This window comes from Heteronotia binoei, chromosome 2, assembly GCF_032191835.1.
Source record: "Heteronotia binoei isolate CCM8104 ecotype False Entrance Well chromosome 2, APGP_CSIRO_Hbin_v1, whole genome shotgun sequence".
Taxonomy (NCBI): Eukaryota; Metazoa; Chordata; class Lepidosauria; order Squamata; family Gekkonidae; genus Heteronotia; species Heteronotia binoei.
Genome location: NC_083224.1, coordinates 118,382,865 through 118,399,972, shown reverse-complemented (window position 1 = coordinate 118,399,972; position 17,108 = coordinate 118,382,865). Strand labels below are relative to the sequence as shown.

At 38.3% G+C, this 17,108-nt stretch overlaps 1 protein-coding gene across 1 annotated transcript in view; it reads left to right on the top strand.

Annotated features, from left to right (window-relative positions):
* Positions 1 to 755: 755 nt before the first annotated feature.
* Positions 756 to 17,108, top strand: part of MYSM1 (Myb like, SWIRM and MPN domains 1) — a 41,991-nt gene continuing 25,638 nt past the window's right edge. Inside the window, exons 1-7 of the mRNA XM_060231894.1 lie at positions 756 to 1,046; positions 2,821 to 2,896; positions 3,725 to 3,795; positions 5,195 to 5,272; positions 8,740 to 8,815; positions 11,254 to 11,352; positions 16,073 to 16,773. Coding sequence (XP_060087877.1) covers positions 976 to 1,046; positions 2,821 to 2,896; positions 3,725 to 3,795; positions 5,195 to 5,272; positions 8,740 to 8,815; positions 11,254 to 11,352; positions 16,073 to 16,773 — 1,172 coding nt within the window. The 5' untranslated portion in view covers positions 756 to 975. The remainder of the gene's footprint in view (positions 1,047 to 2,820; positions 2,897 to 3,724; positions 3,796 to 5,194; positions 5,273 to 8,739; positions 8,816 to 11,253; positions 11,353 to 16,072; positions 16,774 to 17,108) is intronic.

Sequence of the window (17,108 nt, the reverse complement as noted above, 5' to 3'; positions counted from 1 at the left end):
TTAAAATAGTTAATTTTAACATGTTTATGTTTTTATATTTTTTATTTTGTGAGCCACCTTAAACAGGTCTCTGAAGAGGCAGCATATATAAGTTGTAAACAATAACAACAGTGATAATATATTGCCAACTGCAAACTTGGGTTATGTAATTACTCACCTCAACTCATCCTGCCAGACTTATTTAATTTTTAATATTTTATACCTGTTATCTGCTTTTATGTTTTTATTTATGTTTTTTATGTTGTAAGTCACCATAAAACTCTTTGGGTGAGCAATGCTTAAAAATCTAATAAATAAATTTGTATGAATCCTTGGGGATCTTACTCACAACTCTTATTTCGGCCAGTGTTTCCTGTTAATCAGTTAGCTTCTTTGAAGAGAATCTGTCCTCTTATCCCCATTAACTTTGATGAGAATCGTCATCAAAAAATTTTGGGAAGCCCATTCCAGATAGAAAGGAAAATAAGATACTTGTGGTATATATCACAAACAGATGTAGCTTTTTATTTGAAAATAACTATCTCACAACCTTGAAAGATATAGAAAGACAGTTGACAAGTTGTGAAAAACTACAATAGCCGCCGTCAAGATGACTATATTACCAAAGTTAATCTTTTTGTTTCAAACAATCCCTATAAATCCTAAGAAAGACTTCTTTCAAAACCTAAATAAAATTGTCTCAAAATTTATCTGGCTGAGGAAAAAAAACCCGTTCCCCTCGCCATGTGTTCGCTACTCTGCCTGTCTCTTCTCCCATCAGGTGCTCTCTCAGAGCCTTATTTGTCGTGATTCTACCATCTCTTCGCCTCCACTCCCTCAGTACAAATATCAAATACGGTTCACAGAAGGCAAGAGAAAACGATGCACGCCAAGAACTCTTAAGGGGCCTCCGCATTCCAGTGACTGCACGTGACAAAACAGACCTTTCACCCCATTTCCTGTTTCTTTCTCGCGAGGCCTGGGGAAGAGTCCGGAATGGAGGCTGTAGAAGAGGCAGATGTCGATGTTGAAGGGGACGCAACGGCTGTTGGAGAAGCGCGGTCGGGGTAAGATGGGAGGGGAGAGGCCCGGCTTCGGATTCCTCCCGAGACAGGAATGCTGCTGCTTCGGTCGGTTCTGTGGGGAGATTTTTGATAGGGCCTGGCTTCATTTAGCTATTTACTGGCGCTTCCTCTTTTGGAGGTGGGTTGTTGTGCTACCTGGTTGCGGTTCTGCCTGGGGAACCCGTGGTTTTGGTGTGTGCACTTTTGGCAGTTGTCGCCAGCGGAAGAGATTTTCTCTGACAGCACCCCCCTCCCCCCTTTTCTCTGTCCACACAGAATCAGCTTCGGATGTTCTCTCCTAAGCCCCTTAGCAGAGACCCAAACAGGATCTCTTCTACTAAGCTGTGGGCCCTCCGTGTTTTTTCTGTTTGTGGTGAATTCGTGCTCCTGTTTGTCTTCTTTAAAGGAGACTTCGGGGGTTGTTTTGAAGTAGAAAATTTCAGATGGGGGGCCCCCACAAAATATTGTTGCAAAACATGTGCAAGTTTCCTATTCAGCCTTGAGGATTGTAAGATTCATATTTAGCTTGAAGTTACTAGCTTCCCATTCAAAACACCCCGTTCCTATCTCTGTCATTGCTTACCTAGATAGTAAACATTGCTGAATATTTGAGTTGTGCCTCTTGAAGTAAATACTGCTAGATTCGTTTTCAGGCCTGACATCCTATGGACTATATTTAGCTGACTTAAAAATGAAAATTTGTGATCAGTTTGCTAATGTACCCAAGTTCAGAAGCTGCTGCAGAACAGGTTATTGAAGAATAGAGTAGATGCTGTATGTGGCCTTCAGCAATGTGTGATAATGTATGTAAGACTAGGTATGTTATGAGATTGTACATATTTCCAGCTGTTGAGGGTTGTCTGTAATGCTTCTCTTGTGCCATCTTGGCTGCCAGATCATTTAAGTTAAATTGAGAAGGAGAATGTACCTCAAGTTCTGAGCTATTCCTTCATGTAAAGGTTACCAGTGCAATGCCTGCTTCATGTTTTCCACTGGAGAGCAGAAGAAAACTGTTGAGTATCTTGATATAGGAAAATAGACAATTTATGCCTTTAAGTAAGGATGGTTCATGTGAATGTGCACATTGCACATGTGTTTGGTTCATGTGAATGTGCACATTGCTTAAGGGACTGAGCAAAAAGACCGCTAAGGATTTGATTAAGTGGATAGCTGCAATTCCTTATTTATTATAGTCTGACCACTGCTTCTGACCACTGTGGAGCAAATTCTCCATGCTCTACACAGTCCCAGAAATAGTAACTGGACCCTTACTGTTCTATAGTATTCTGTAGAGTTAGTCTCGTGGAACAATTCCTTCTTAATTTCCATAAGAAATGCTAGTCCTGTCAAACTTTTAAAATGCACCTTCTCTATTCTGCTTCTAGATCTAGCTTTACATGAAGGTGGTGTGAAAGTAGTAACTGTTAATATCTAAGCTTGACTTCCTGAACTGTATTATAAAAACTATGATCAATTTCGCACTAGAGCTTTAATTCTGGTTTAGTTCTGTCCCCAAACTGACTTTCTACACTAAAATCATAGTCATAAAGTTGGTTTCTATGATTTTAGTGTAGAAAGTCAGTTTAAGGACAGAGTTAAACCAGGATTAAAGCTCTAGTGCAAAATTGGTCTATCTTTATAATGAGTTGTGAAAACTGGTATAATTCTCTTGGTGTTTATTGTTTTTAAGCTTAATTCAAATAAGTACAAATGCAGATTCAATAAGAATTGGTGTTGTTAAGGATGTGTTTGATATGAGGTTATGTTTTTATTTCAGAAGCTATGACAATCCATCATCCAGTTTATTCCAAGATCACTACCTTGACTCAACTTGGAGAACTGATACTGATCTTGTAAGTCAGCTATGAGACAATTTATGAGAGCCTCTCTCTGTCTTGGAAACATTTTCTTAAGGTTTTTCTCTGCCCTGGCTAGTTAAAATACATCTAGACTGCTACAGGGAACTTAAAAAGAAGCAGCAGCACTTACGGAGTTCTGTGTACATGTGTCAAAACCTTGAAATATGAGCACATAGCTAGCTGCATGTAACAGGGTTTTATGCTCTTCTCTGCACACAGCTTCATATGTCCATGTGCAAGGAACTTATGCCAGTATAAATATAAGCTGGTATTGTGGGCATGACCCTATTTAGAATCTTCCTTAACCACAGCTTTTAAGGACAGTAAGATTTTCAGGTGGATCCTGTTTACTGATTGATTAATCTTACAAATCCCAATTCAGCCATGAAATTTCTGACTGACTGAAGAAGATGATGATACTGGATTTATATCCTGTCCTCCACTCCGAATTTCAGAGTCTCAGAGCAGCTCACAATCTCCTTTATCATCCTCCCCCACAACAGACACCCTGTGAGGTGGGTGGGGCTGACAGGGCTCTCCCAGAAGCTGCCCTTTCGAGGACAGCCTCTGCCAGAGTTATGAGTGACCCAAGGCCATTCCAGCAGCTGCAAGTGAAGAAATCAAACCTGGTTCTCCCAGATAAGAGTCTGCATACTTAACCACTACACCAAACTGGCTCTGCAATGTTAAATAACTGCTCATTCAGTTCATTTTTGCAGTTCAAAAATAAGAATAATACTGTTCTACAGAGTTGATGTAAGAATTGTTGTACAAAAACATGGGTTTTGTAAGTGATTATATAATAAAACATTTTTCTTCTAGCCTTGGAGTCTTGATAGCACAATTAGTGAAGAAAACAAGGCTGCCATTGAGAAGATGTTGTTGGAAGAAGAGTATCCTTTAGTAATCCATTTGACAAAATACAATTTTCAGCCCTAGTAAGAAACAGATCTACATTGCAGACTGGTAGTTAGCATGTCAGCTAATCACCACTCGTGATTTAGAGTAGGGGTGTCAAACATACAGCCTGGGGGCTGAATCAACCCCCCCCCCCTGTCAGGCTCCTGAGCAACTGGCTGTCATCTGCTTCCTTCTCCCTCTCTCTTGTTTCCTTCAGCATAAACAACTTCCTTTGCAAGGCCTGCTCTTTAATTGTGTTTGTCTGGATCCTTTATAAAGTTTATATATATAATCTTAAATAGGTACACACGTGACCCGACCCGACAAGGTCTCATTTATCTCAGATCTGACCCTCATAACAAATGAGTTTGACATCTCTGATTTAGAGGTTTTCCCCTGGCAGTTACTCACAGAGAATATGAGTGAGTTATATTTCTGAAAGCATTATGATTTAAAATCTGAAAGTCCAGTGTTAAAGAAGAAATAATTTTGATTGGATCCTGGCTTCCTTTCCACTGATGATAGGTGCTCAACTAACACAAGAGGCAGAAGTGGTTTTGACTGCTTCTTTTGCCTCTTAGTTGAATCTGCTCTTTTTGCATAGCCATTAGCCAATGCAGGTCCTCAAACCCCAGCACTGTTGTTTTGATGCTCAGAAGTGGCTACTTGGGGAAGGTCTGTCTCCACCAGCATCTTCTGTTGGCACTGCATTTGACCCACCTGGTATGGTTCCAGGTACTGATTATATAGAAAATTCCATTAATCTTTTTTGTAGTTTCATTGTTAAATTTTTAAAGCAAGCAGTGATGTATTAATACTGCACAAATTTTAGGTAAAACTTTCTTTCTGTTGGTTTAAATAAAATGCAAACATTTTTAATGAGAATTTTTTTAAAAGCTGTTCGTTTATTGGAGAGTAACATCTGTGTGCTATAACTTTGCTAATGTTTATCTGGCAGAAAGTGTTGACGGCCTCAAAAGAGGTACTGATTTTCATAAGAGTTTGAATCCTAAAAAAATGTTACCACCATGTAAGTGGAAATAGTAAATTGCTGAAACTTCACTTTTAATTTTTGCGGTTTCATTACTATTGCATTAAAGCACAACCTCCTTAATAAATGAAAGATGGTTGTTTGCATGTACAAGACATAGGAATGAGGAGAAAATTACCTTTAGTCAGAAATACTGAATATGCCGTGAAGAGGGAGCTCAAGGAAGGGCACATGCATATGGGTTACATAAAAGCTTTGCCACTGTTAGAGTTAAGCCATACTCTGAAGCCTACTTCTTCTTATGCAGAGATTGCATTATATTACCATGTCAGTATTTCTTAGTATAACAAAGTATTATTTGTGGGGGGGAAATGAAGTGCACTGTCCTTAATAACTTTCAGATACTATTTGTCTAGTAAATCACCTTCAGAAAGGCTTTGGCGTGATTTGAAGGAAGGCGATAAAAAGTGCGTTAAAAGGTATGTGGAGGATGAGAATCGCATCTTGCTATAATTTTGAATGTTTTAAATTGTGAAGTATGCATTTTAAAAAGCACAGATGGGCATAAGAGAGTTTGAATTTGGTTTTTAAAAAAATATATGTATGCTTTACAGTCCTCACAAGAAAGATGGGGAAATCACATATGTACTTGTAAGGCTATGTTGACAATTATTTTCATGCTACAGAATTTTGAAAGAGCTCATAGCTGTCTTCATACTTTGGAGTTTAGATAGTTTTCTTCAGTTTAATTTTTTTAAATTTTTTTCAAAAGAAATAGGGGGTACAGAAGGAAAAAAGAGGAAGGGGAAAGTATAAATTCATGAATAGTTACATACAACAAGTAAAATCAAATAAAATCAACTGTTTTCATAAAAATACATAATTCACATGTGAGCAGATATTAAAACATCCTTATAGTATTGTGAAGGGAGTTCTCTCTTTAAAAGAATAGATAAAAATTTCTTGGTTGTGGTATTCTGCTAATGATAAAAAGTTTACACCTTTTACAGTTAGATGAAATCTTCTACTAAATTTAAACCATCCTGAGAAACCTAGAAATTGTCTTAATCATTTAATAATTTCAAATGGATAATAATACTTCATTATTATAGTATTTGATGTAAATTCTCTCTTTGAAAGAATAATCAAGAACTTTCTTAGTTGCAGTATTCTATTAACAATAAAAAGTTACATCTCTTACAATTAGATCATTTTAATGATAAATATTAACCATCCTAAGAATCTAGGATAAACATTTAACAGTTTCTGTTTCTTATTTTTACAGAGTATCTAAATGCTGGTAGAATACTAAGTACTAAAAAGAGTTATAACTGTGATCAATACCTTCATCTCTGAAATAATATACAAATAGTTTCAGGAATCAAGATACTTAGCTGTTCACATAATATGAGTAATAGGCTTGCCATTTTTGCTGAAATTCTTTGAGGCCTGTTTATATAATTAATTTTGTCATTATTACGCATTCAGCTAGTTTTCCTGGTTTCGCTGGGAATTTGTTTTTTTTTTAAATATTTTGTATATCTTGTATATATTTACAATACCTTTTTGTCTTGGTACAGGTCCACCATATATGCCTTCTGCTTCTTTGCATTTTCACCAGAACCCTTTGTAAATCTTGGCCATTTTTTCAGTATCTTTTGGGGTAACATACCATCTATAGAATATCTTATACCAGTTTTTTCTTAATGCTTGACTAGCAGTAAATTTAATGTCCTTAGTCCATAGGTTTACCCAGCACTGAAATTGTATTTTCTTACAAAAATGTTGCATCTATTTGATCATGCAGGATTTTATCTGATCTTCTTGAGAATCATATTGAAGCAGTAATTTGTAAATTTGTCCTAATAAATGGTCTTTAGATTGTGAAAGCGCTTAAAACATCAAGAATTTTAACTAGCGCTACTAACTCCATCCTGGAAACACAAATTATATCTTAATTATATTGTCATATATTTTTAAATAATGCTTTATTGTAATGATTTTGTAATAATTTTATTGTAATAATTCAACATTGTTGTTTTACAGTTTTACTTGTTAGCTACCCTGAGCCCAACTGGGGAGGGCGGGGTATAAATGCAAATAATAAATAAACAAACAACAATCTTTTCAAAGTCAGTTTTTTTAACACCTCTCTTGATATAGATACCATTTTTGAGTCTTGAAGAAATTTGAAAGCGTGTCCACCATTTTATTTCCTTTCCTCCTCCTTTGATCTCTTGCCACATCTTAATCATATCTTGCGTGTTCTTCATATCACCCTAAGTTATAAAGTCATTATTCGTTTTTGTATGGTTATTGTTACAAGAATCTGTTAGTGATTCTCTTTTGTAGTGTTTCCCATATTTTGAATAAGCTACCTCTAATTATACATCTTTTATCTTGGGGTTTGTTTTTTTAATATAGATTTTTTTTTTTACCCAGAGATAATTATGTAAATCCATCATCAAGACTTGAAGATTCTAGTTTAATCAATCTTTCATTGGGGTTTTTGATCCAATCTGATATCCAAACTAACCCAGCAGTTTGGTAGTATAATTTGATTTGGGTATTGCCAGACCATCTCTCTTCTTATCATCTTGCTGTACTTTAAATCTTATTCTTGGCTTCTTATTTTTCCATACACACTTATTTGTTTTTGCCAGTCACTCAAAACCTTTTCTGGGATTGACACTAGAATGATTTGTAACAAAAAGTTTAATTTTGGTAATACATTCATTTTTATTGCAGAGATTGGACCATCTTTAAAGATCTTTTTGTATTTTAGACCGGTTTGCCTTATAATGGTCTTTAAATAATGTATCATGTTGTCCCGTGAATTATATTTTGAAGAATTTGACTGAATTACTTGTTACATCACATTCTGAGATTTTCTTAATCTCTTCTTCATGTTGTTTAGATGAAAATTTTAAAATAATTGTGCTTTTCTTCCTGTTGAAGGTGGACAAATTTGTCACTTAGCTCCATTACATATTGGAGAGATAATTGGGAATTTGAAAGGACCACTTTGTCCGCATAACTCTTTAGTTTAAACTCTTCTGCTGCTTTTAGTCGTTCAGTATTAGAATCTTATCTTATCTTAGAAGCAAAGATTTCCATTGCAAGAATAAAGCAAAGTGGAAGAAGTTGACACCCATTACAAGTTTCTTTTTCTATTTTAAATCCATGTGTCAAAGCCCCATTGATGAAAATATTTGTATGTTGTTATAGATATTTCAATTCAAAAATCTGGAAGGACACTTAAAACATTGCAGTGCTTTTTATAGAAAAGTCTAGGACACATTATCGAAGGCTTTTTTAGCATCTAAGAACAAAAAGGCTGATTTTTCGCCCTTACGTTTAACATACCGTATTTTTTGCACCATAAGACTCACTTTTCCCCCCAAAAAAAGTGGAGGGAAAAGTGTGTGCGTCTTGAGCGAATACTGCAAAAAATTCACACAAATGCCTCTAAATTCACACAAACAGCTCTAAAAACTAGGTGCGTCTTATGGAGCGAAAAATACTGGATAGTTTTCTGATAATTCTTGTGCAGAATTGCCTTGGCAAGTTCGATAATTTTGTTATTGATATGAACTTGAAGTTCTTGCTAACTGTTAAATGGCTGTATTGAATGTGTCTAGAATCACCCCAAGTTACAACTGAATTGCTGCTATTAGCTTACTTTCTGTATCTATTTTTTTTCGAACCTAACTGCCAACTAGGAAAAAAATGGCAATGTGTGGACAGTACAGTAAATAGATGTACACAGTAGACAACAGTAACATTAAAACTTTTTTTTTGGAAAGACAGATGACTAAAAGTCTATTTATGCCCCATTTCTGAGTACTTTGAAGTGCATGTTAATTGTAGTGAAGAAATTTTATAGCTCCATTTTGTATGGGTATTTGCATCTAGCAAAAGAGAATTTACTGTGTTTTTCTTCTAGCGTACGATCATCTACAAAATCTGGTGTATCGTTAAAATGGACATCAGAAGAAAAGGAGTTATTTGAGCAAGGACTGGTAAATATAGTGTTAAATTATTAAAGATTTTGAAAGACCTTATTGTAGGCTGTTCTGCATGACAAGCAAGAAACCTGCAAAGGCTTTCAAGGATCACTTCATTTTCACTTTCCTCACACTATGCCCCCCCCTTTCTGGTACCTCCCCATATCTATCACTGTTTCTCTGCTTCCATCTCTCCCCCCCAAAAAAAGTTTTCAGCTTTGTTTATTAATTATTTCATTTATATCTCACTTATGCAAAGGCTTTCAAGGATTGCTTCATTTTCATTTTCCCCACACTATGTCCTCCCCCCTTCCATATCTATTACTGTTTCTCTGCTTCCATCTTTAAAAAGTGAACAGAAGAAACAAATCATAGTAGGGAAAAAACGCTCCTTCTCTCCCTGTTATAATAGTTGCTCTAACTGGATGACACGCAGGGCAGGCACCTCACTTAGATTGTTGCAAGCCTGACCATACCTTCCTGAGTCTGTTGCTAGACTGAATAACTGAACTCAACTGAGGGCTTCCTCCCAAAATCTATATAAAAATCCAGTTCCCACCCAAGAACTGGTTTACCTCTTGCAGCATTCTGGGAGACAGGCCTCCAGGACTTCCCGTCTCTCTTTGAGCCCCTCCCCCCGAATTGCTGGTTCCAGACAGGAGGGAGGGAAGAGGAGACTAGGTCTAGGCCTGCCTTCAGTTTAACAACCTTCTCCTAGCCAACTCCCAGTGAAAGACAAGCCAAAATGGCGTTTCTCATCAATCTTCATAGTGACCCAACAATTCTGTGAGTGGTAAAGCATTTGTTCTAGCCAGGAAGTATAGCTGGTGAAAAAGTGGGACTGTTAAACAGGTGTAAATAGTGTGGTAAACAGGAAAAAGAGAGGCTGAAAGGCCCCTGAAAAAAGGAGAACAGCTTCTTTTGGCATCTAAATTAATGGCTCCTGTTCTAATCTCAGCAAGATCAGAGCCTTCTAACTTCTGAGACATCCTTAGAGGACAGACACTGATTAAATCCTAGACTCAGTAGCTTATCCTCCTTTAACTTATCCCAGGATAATGTACGAGAATCAAACGGAGCCCATTTTAATGTGTTAGCCACTGTTGGGCTCAGCCACGTTGTACAAGTCATGTGAAGGCTGCTGTGGGGCCCAGGTGGGTTGTGTGACTTCAGGTTGTAGCTGCTGCTGCAGTTGGGTGAGTTGTACAGAGTGCATGATAGCCAGTTGCCTGGTCATGGTTGCTGAGCCTGGGCTCCAGGAGTCACCCCTCCAAGATAGGAGGAAGGGGAGCACAGGTGGACTAGGAGGCCAAAATAGCCCTTAAAAGTGGGCCATGTTCTCCCCACACTCTCTTATTCATAAACGAAGCAGTGAAGTCTGGCAATAGCATTGTGATTGCTTAGGAAACCCTGCAATAGCTACTGAGATTTCCTTTCTTAAAAATACAGGAACTGCTGCTTTTACTGGAGGTGGGGTTAAAACCCCAATTTTTGTTTGTTTTTTAGATTTCATTTTTTTCTGAAAATGCAGGACTTTTCTCAGGATTGTAAGAAGATTTGTGTTACTTGTTTATGGCTCCAGTCTCTGGATTTAAGTATCCACAGGTGCGGCCACACTGAGAGTTAAGTTTTTGTTTAAATACTTACCATAACAAAAAAACCTGGACTTTAATATAATAATAAAATAATTTTATATGGGGAAGAATCATCAAATAAGAGACATTAATAATTAATTCTTATTTATGGTATTTACTGCGTACTTACCTACACAATAGGATTTTTCTTGTAGAAGTTCTGAGTGAAATGGTGTTTCACTCTCTAAGGGTCTCAGCCTTCTATCAGAGCATATTTGCCCTAGTGAGAAGTTGTATGGGGATGAGGCAGAGGATGAAGAGGCTTCTGGAAGTGAGTTAATTTTAGTAGCTGTGATGTAAATGGAGGCTTGTATCCCCTTTTACTTAAAAACTCAAATATAATGATATTTGATTAGACAGTCTTCAGCTAGTAGGTCAGGGCCCAGAACTGTAACAAAGGTTGCCCCGGCATAACACTTACTTTAAATATATAGAAAAATAATGGGATGGGAAGAGAATTCCTGTGTGCTTTGTACTTTTGCACTAATTTCATAGTCATGGCTCCCTGCCCCCAATTTTGATTATTGTAGTTGGTACAGTGACTAAGACTTTGACCTTTGATCACCATTCTGTTAGAAGAATGGTTAATAAATGCATATAAAATCTGTCAGCTGTATTTTCCTGTCCCCCAATACATTTCCTAGGATGCTCTAAAGAAATAACTGTGAAACAGGATGTGTGTAGTGTACTTGTATCTTGAGAAAAACAGAAAGAAGGGGACATGTGCTGAACAAACTTGATCCCACATTATATTTTGACGTTAACTGAAAAGGCTGTTAGTCTGGATACAGAGTTGAAATTATATTTCATTTCTATTAGGCTAAGTTTGGCAGAAGGTGGACAAAAATTGCCATGATGATTAGTAGTCGCAATGTTCTTCAAGTAAAGAGCTATGCCAGGCAATATTTTAAGAACAAGGTAAGCTTGAAATAACTTGTAATTGAAAGAATGGGTAGCAAACTCTGACAACATCTCTCTGAAAATGGGGGACTTGTAGGGAGTAGAAATGCCATCCTAAGCAGAGTTATCCTTTCCTAAATCAATAGATTTAGAAAGGTGCAACTCTGTTTAAGATGGCACTTTGAATTACCTCGACATATTCAATGATATTTAGACTTTTTATGGTTATATCCTGGGTATGCATTATATTTCAGTGGGTTTTTAAAAATCCATTTTATCATGAAGCAGAAATTCTGTTCTTGAAACCTTACAGTCTTGGTAGGTATCTTCAAGTTCTTCTATTAATTCTGCAAGTCCCTTGCAAGGTTCAATCTTTGTTTGTTAATTCTGGTTGCTTGTGTGTTGGGGGGGGGGGGGGCTTCCCTACATTTCCTGTGCATGCTAGTCCCTTTGCTCCCTTTTAGTAGTTTCTGTCCATTTATAGTTACCATTAGTTCTCAAGTTCAGCAGTTCTTAGGCTCAGCCCACCAGCTTTCTAGCATAAAAAACCTGGACCAATTTTCTATGGAGCCTATTTTTAAAACTTTAAACATGAGTTGAGCAACACTGGCGTTGCCAACTGACCCATTCTTAATCCCTGGTTCTGTATTCTTAGTTGTGAGAAAAACATCTCTTTTATGCTGTTAAGCTGCTTTATGGATCTCAGTTGCATTTGGCTTATGAGGAAGTCACTGTGATGTACTGGAGGAGTGGGAGACCTGGGCCAGTTTTCTAGAGCACTTAATTAATTAGTTTTCATCTTTTGGATATTAGAAGGGAATGTTGGTGCTCCTAGTAGGTAAGAAGTCAAGGTATTTCTCTTGTGCTTGATTTCCTTCTCATAGTTGCCATATCTGTTGCTTGCTAACATATAGGCTACAATTCTGTTTCAGAGGGTAGCCGTATCTGTTTGCATTAGATATGACTCCTGTAGTATCTTAGTGACCAGCAAGATTTTTTTTTTAGAGTTAGTGCTCCCTTTGTCAGATGCATACCTGGTAAACCTTGTTGGTCTCTAAGGTGCTACTGGACTTTAATATAGCTACAGTTTTGAATTCTCATTTTGGGAGAAAATGAGCCATGAAATATAATGCAACAATAATGTACAGTCTGAATTGTTTATACAAAGGAAAATGCAGATGGCAAGACTGTTTTTCACCAATGCATTTCTCTGGCTTTGTGTACAAATTTAAGTCTGCTTTTTCTTCTTGCTTCTTTGATCTGTTTGGACATCACTTGATTTAAGGAGCTGTACCCTACTAAACATGCTGCCATGAAGTGCTGAAGGACATGAATCTTCTTGTGTTCTCCTTTCCCCAGCAGCTCCTTTTGACCAGTAGAAGCTGTGGGACCCGCATGAACAAAGAATCATGTGGTTTGGGGGATAGCTCTTGAAAGGAAGAGGAATGGGATAAAATCACCCCCTCTTCTGCTCATGGAGCTTTCATGGATGATGAGGTGATTTTGCAGATTTCCCCCTCCTTACTGTACCGTTGTAATATGCATAGATTTGTCCACATGGATTCTGCAGTGTTACATGTTAACTTTGCTAGACTTTCTCAAGAGTGGACTCTTGGGTGAAAAGGAAAAGAGAATTTCCATATTCACCAGTGCAACAAATGATACAATAAGCCTGGGCATTCTGTGATTTTTTTTTTAAATTGACATTCATATCTATCTTGAAATTCCCTTCTCTGGAATTTACTTGAAGGATGCAGTGTAGAAATAAAAGAGGATGATGCACACTTAAGTTGTGACTAGTATTCCCTCTAAATGACTAGTGTTCCTTCTAAGTAGAACAAAAATTCTACTTTGTGAGCTACTAGCATTGAAGTTGTGAGCAAGCCTGATTTGACTATCACATACATTAGTTTTTTAGAAGATTACTATAACCTTTTCGTAACTATTACTGCACATTAGCACCTTAAGTAACATGTTAAAGACCATTAGCGCCTTAAACACCAACATAATGTATTCTAGTTAGGGTTACAGATCTGGAGTTCTCAAAGAATTACAACTGATCAGCAGATGATAGGGATTTTATTTATTTGTAATTTATATAATTTGTAATTTATTTGTAATTTATACCCCGCCCTTCCCACCAAGTGGATTGCTTCATCTGGAGGAAATGGCAGCATGGGTGGGAAGAATCAATGGCACCATATCCCCACCAATGTTCCCTCTAAGCTGCAGAGTCTTGTGAGCAAAAATTCTACTTTGTGAGCTACTGGCATTAAAGTTGTGAGCTACTGCATAAATTATTGTGCTATGGGGCCATTTTTCCTGAGCTAAGACAAAAATGCGTGAGCTGGAGGCTAAAAATCTGTGAACTCATGCTAACTCAGCTTAGAACACTGGTCCTCACTGAACTCCCCAAATTCCTCCCACTGCCAGGAACTTTGTAAGATGCAGTTGACAACCTTGATTTTAAGCATTCAGTTGTGTTAATCTTCAATTCCTGGCATCTCCAGTTGGTATAATCAGGTGATATCTAAGACCTCTGCCTGAGACTCTGGGAAAAACCACTGCCAGTTAGAGTAGACTTTGATAGAAGAACAGTCTAAGTATAAGGGAATTTAATGTGTACTGTGGCACCTACCATCAGGAATGCCTACTTCTTTGCTTTCTGTGGTCAAGTAAAAACATCAGTATACATAAGAGTTTTTCCTGGTTACTGTGTTACTATTCCATTTTTTTCTAAGTTGGAGCCAAAATTTAAAAAAAATTAGGTGGCCATTGATCATTGGCACCTCAGACTAGCCTGTCAACAGGTGCTTAATAGCTAAAAGCTTCTACTTATAGGTAAATTTGAACTTTTCAGTGAAGCATCAGTGTGAGAATCAAAATATATCAGAGTAGGATTCTGCCTCCCGATAGTATGCTCTGGTTGCCATTTCTCCTTCCTTCCCATTTAAGTTTTCCAAACAAAAACACTCTTCTGGTTTAGCTATAGTATTTATGGCTGTATACTGTACTTTATTGTATTTTTACAGGGATTTCTAATATTGCAAGATTCTTTGTTTTAGTAAAAAAAGCTGTTAGCAAGGTTATAAAGTAGATAGTTAAATAGTGGAGCAGAACCAAGCAGTCTGAAATATTACATGAGCTCTGGAGAGCCCAAAATAAGGGGTGACTATTCCCCAGTAGAGCCAAGTGAGGCAGAGCAATAAAGTGATGGTGGTGACAGGACGGGGCGGGGGGGGGGCAGGCTCCAACCTTCTGTGGGAGGGGCAATCCAGAGCATGGATAAATTCTCCTTCCCTCTACCCAAAAAACAGTAAAGGTGTGTACATCCCCATGGCCTACCAAGCCATTGCCTCTGTGGTGGAGGTAGCAAGCAGAACTGCCAGGGAAGCATTGGCAAATAGGAACAAGTCACCATGCAGCTTACCTACCAGAGAGGCCAGGCACCAAACAGCCAGGGCAGCCTTAGGTTGGTGGGGAAGCCGTGCTTGTAAGTCCCTCACCTGCAGTGTGTAGAGCTGCAGAGGGGTCATTGCAGTGCTGGTCTCGCATGGCACAAGCCCCCAGTGCCCTGCTGCTATGCCAAGATTTGGGAAGCCTCTGGTTAGGCCCAGGAGAGCAGGACTGGCTGGCATGCCAGGATTGGGACCACCCACTGGAAGCCTCCAGTCAGGCCTGGGAGAGAAGGACTGGCTGCTGGGCAGTGGGCGGTGCCTTCTCCGACTCTGGCATGGCCTGAGAAAGGTGAACCCCCTCTTGTCCCCTCCCTTCCCCCCCAGCTCTGAAACATTGCTCACATTTTTCCACTGGCTCCTCCTGGAGTGCCCAGTTGGTGGCTCAGTCTGTGCACCTTTAAGGCTGGAGTGCTGGTGGGCTTGGCTGAGGCTGACCTGGCTCTTCAGCAACCAGACACTGTGAAGTACCCAGTGGCAGGGGAACTTGTCAGGCCACGCAAGGGCTTGGCAGGAGTGCCTGCTCTGCTGTGCTCCCAAGCCAAACTTCTGCTCGGTGTGTGGATCAGGGTCTGAATGCAGGTGGGGGCCTCTCAGAGAGGAGAATGAGGGATGCAGCAGTGGCGAAACAGGGCTTGCCTGGCATCAGTGACCTCAGGGTGAGATTGCTGGGTGGCCTGCTGCCACAGGGTTAGATGCAAAGGGCGGGCAATTGAGCCACTGGAAGGGACGAGCCAGCTGACAATTTCCTCAACCTGCGCTGAGTAAAAAACCTTTGTACTAAAGGCTGAAAATTTGTATGCTAGCACAGTTTAGCGTGAACACTGATTGTGACTCCTCATCAAATTATTAATTAAATCTGGGCTTGTTTGCATATTGTTTTACCTTTGGAATCTTTTAATACCACCATAAGTATAATTTCTGAACTTCTTCAATAACTTTTATGAAAATATCTGAACACTGGTCCACAATACTGTTATATTTGTTATGTCATCTTCATGAACCAAAGTGGAATATTTGTGGAATACTGTGATGATTTGTAATTGATGTATAAGTTTTTTAAGCACAAGTTTCTTCTTATCAAATTTTCAGTTAAAAAAAGCTGGTAGTAAATATGCTGGTTCTGAATGCTAGATCTAGTATTAGTTCTGAATACTGGGTTGTTTTTCAATTGCGCAAAGCTCAAGGGCCTACTATATAAACCTCCTATGCTACTAATATTTTTTTTAATTTGAACTTCATTTTATTGTGTTTAATTCTTCTTAATGTTCTTATCTGTTAAGACAAAAGCAGATGGTTTGCAGAAAATGGAACAACGTCAGTGCTTCAGTGCTCCAGTTCTTAATAGCAGTGAAAATGAGGAAAAAAGAAAAGTGGTGCTATATACACCTACGCATTTAAGAGGTCGCGCAGACCCTAATCTGAATGCAGTGAAAATTGAAAAATTATCTGATGATGAGGAAGTAGACATCATAGATGAACTGGATGAACAACTTTCTTATGTGCCTCATCAAGAATCTGGGAAATCTGAGCTAATAGATAGTCCAAAGAGTCAAGCTGAACAAACGAGTTGGATGGAACCTATTTTGGATCCACCTGTTGCTCTAACTACAAGATACATTACAAAGCCAGAACAAAGTGAAGGTGAAAGTCCAGAAAATGTAACATTACATTGTGAAAAAAATGATTGTGAACTTGTGAAATCAAATCATCCCAAGTGTACCAGCTGGTTTTCTAATTCAGAGAATTATGGAGAACAGGGTGACTTGGCTGACAACAGCATTCTTTTTCATTGTTCTGACCAAGTGGAAGAGGAGAACCAGATTGATACACAGGAGCTTAAGCCACCTGACCAAGAAGTGGAAATAGATAAAAATGTCATACTAGAAGAAGAAAAGCAAGCAATACCAGAATTTTTTGTTGGACGTCAAGCCAAAACTCCTGAGCGCTACTTGAAAATTAGGAACTACATTTTAGATCAGTGGTAAGCATTTTTGGAAAAATATTCAATAATATTTTCAGTTTGAAAAAAAATATTCAGTATAGTGTATGGATATTTGATCAAGTGTAAAAGAAGTATATTAGTGTTTTAGATCAGTTACGGTGAATTTCTTCAATGATATTTGATAATAACATTGCCCTGGAGTAGTTTTAGTAGGGTCAGTTGCCAGCTGGTATAAAATGGTGCTTTGCCCTTTTTTTGGCCTTTTCATGCCCAACACTGCTTTTGACCCAAGTAGAGAAAGAAGAGAGGCTATTACTCAGTGGGAGAGTATCTGTTTGACATGCAGGAGATCCCAGGTTCAATTCTTAGAATTT